The 1,539-nt window shown below is 38.5% G+C and overlaps 1 protein-coding gene across 2 annotated transcripts in view; it reads right to left on the bottom strand.

Moving 5' to 3' along the window:
• The window catches only part of nicn1 (nicolin 1), a gene marked incomplete at its 5' end in the record, with an annotated part of 17,720 nt that extends 17,241 nt beyond the window's left edge, over positions 1-479 (bottom strand). For both annotated transcript variants that reach the window (XM_013999454.1, XM_013999455.1), the window contains 2 exon segments: positions 188-256; positions 360-479. In XM_013999454.1, the coding sequence (XP_013854908.1) occupies positions 188-256; positions 360-479 (189 nt within the window).
• Between the last annotated feature and the right edge of the window lie 1,060 nt (positions 480-1,539).

Here is a 1,539-nt window from a genome sequence, read left to right as displayed (position 1 = left end):
GCCTGAAACTCTCAGACTGAAGAAGTCTCTTGGAGGAGAGACGAAACGTTTCATTAGAGAAGAACCCGTCCAGAGGACCTATACTATTTTTTCTTTTTTCTTTTTTACCTGGATTACTGAGATGCATCAGGACATACCAGCATATACCTGCATATAACAGCACAGAGAGATGAAGAAAGGTCTGTACCTCCAGATCCGGGTGCTGATCCACCAGGATCAGGTCTGACAGCCAATCAGAGACCTCCTTCTCTGGCTCCTGGAAGAACAGAAACAGGAAATGATCTCCAGTCTGGCTCCACCGGGTGGATGTGATGAAGAACAGCAGCAGATCCTGCTGATTCGCTCCAGCAGTAATGGACCTTCAGTGGTTCCATGTGGGGGAAGACCCTGATGTCCTCCAGGCTGAAGGTGAGCCAGGCAGAGGACGGCTGTCTCAGGATCAGTCTCACCGTCACCACGTGGTCCGGCTTCTCCTGCATCTGCAGCAGGACACAGAGATGTGAGGGGTTTGGAACAGAGACGCTCTGAATCTGTCTGAGGAGCAGTGAAGAGGCAGGAAGTGCAGAAGATCCTGTTTCAACAGTTCAGGTTGATGAAAGACCTGAGGCTGAGCTGGGACTGAAGCTCTGAGGCCAGAAAGACAATTACTCACTGACAGAGAGCAGCTTCATGAAAACAAAGATAACTAGAGGAACTGCATTTCCTGCAAAAATGTCAGTGTGAATGCTTCATGCTGAAAACTTTAGCTGAAAGCTGCTGAAATTCAGCTGAAAATTGTTAAAGTAAGCTCTCTTTAAAAAACTGAAAGAAGCTAAGAAAAGCGTGACTTTGCGGAAAAACAGTAAAAAGGGATTGAAATCCAGTTGAAAACAACAGAAAACAGCTAAAAGCTAAGCGCTAAAATAGCTGAATATAACTGAAAACATCTGTAAGAAGCATAAGAAGCATAAGTGGCACAAATCAGCAGAAAAAAGGCTAAATAAGTTGAAAAAAGCAAAAGAATATCAAGAAGCAGATCTACAGCTAAAATAGAATAAAATAGCTAAAATAGCATAAAATAAACTAAAGGTAGCAGCCACAATTAGAAATTAGCACCCAGATAGTGAAAGTGTTGTAAAAAACTGTAAAACTAGCAGAAAAAAATATAAAATTACATATAACTGACAATATGTATTAAAATAGCTAAAACAGCTGAAATTTTCAGTAAAACAGCTAAAAAGTAGCTGGAATTGTTTTAATTAGCATAAGGAGGCACAGGTTTGCTGAAAAAATATTTTAATAGCTAAAAAATGTGTACTTAGCTTTAAAAAGCTAAGTTTAGCTAATAGTAGATAAACATTAACTAAAATTTCAGCAAATAGCTGAATATAGCAGAAAGCATCTGTACGAAGCTAAAACAGCACAAAGTAGCAGAAAAAAGCACAAAAACATAGAAAAAAAGAACAGCAGAAAGAAAAAGAGTTTTAGCTGAAATAGCAGAAAATTATTTTTTTCAATTCAAAATTTTATTCATTTCATTTAAAAAATAATATATACTAT

The sequence above is a fragment of the Austrofundulus limnaeus genome, unplaced genomic scaffold (assembly GCF_001266775.1).
Source record: "Austrofundulus limnaeus strain Quisiro unplaced genomic scaffold, Austrofundulus_limnaeus-1.0 Scaffold2297, whole genome shotgun sequence".
Classification (NCBI taxonomy): Eukaryota; Metazoa; Chordata; class Actinopteri; order Cyprinodontiformes; family Rivulidae; genus Austrofundulus; species Austrofundulus limnaeus.
Note: the sequence above shows the minus strand (reverse complement) of the source record. Positions and strands in the feature narration are given on the sequence as shown.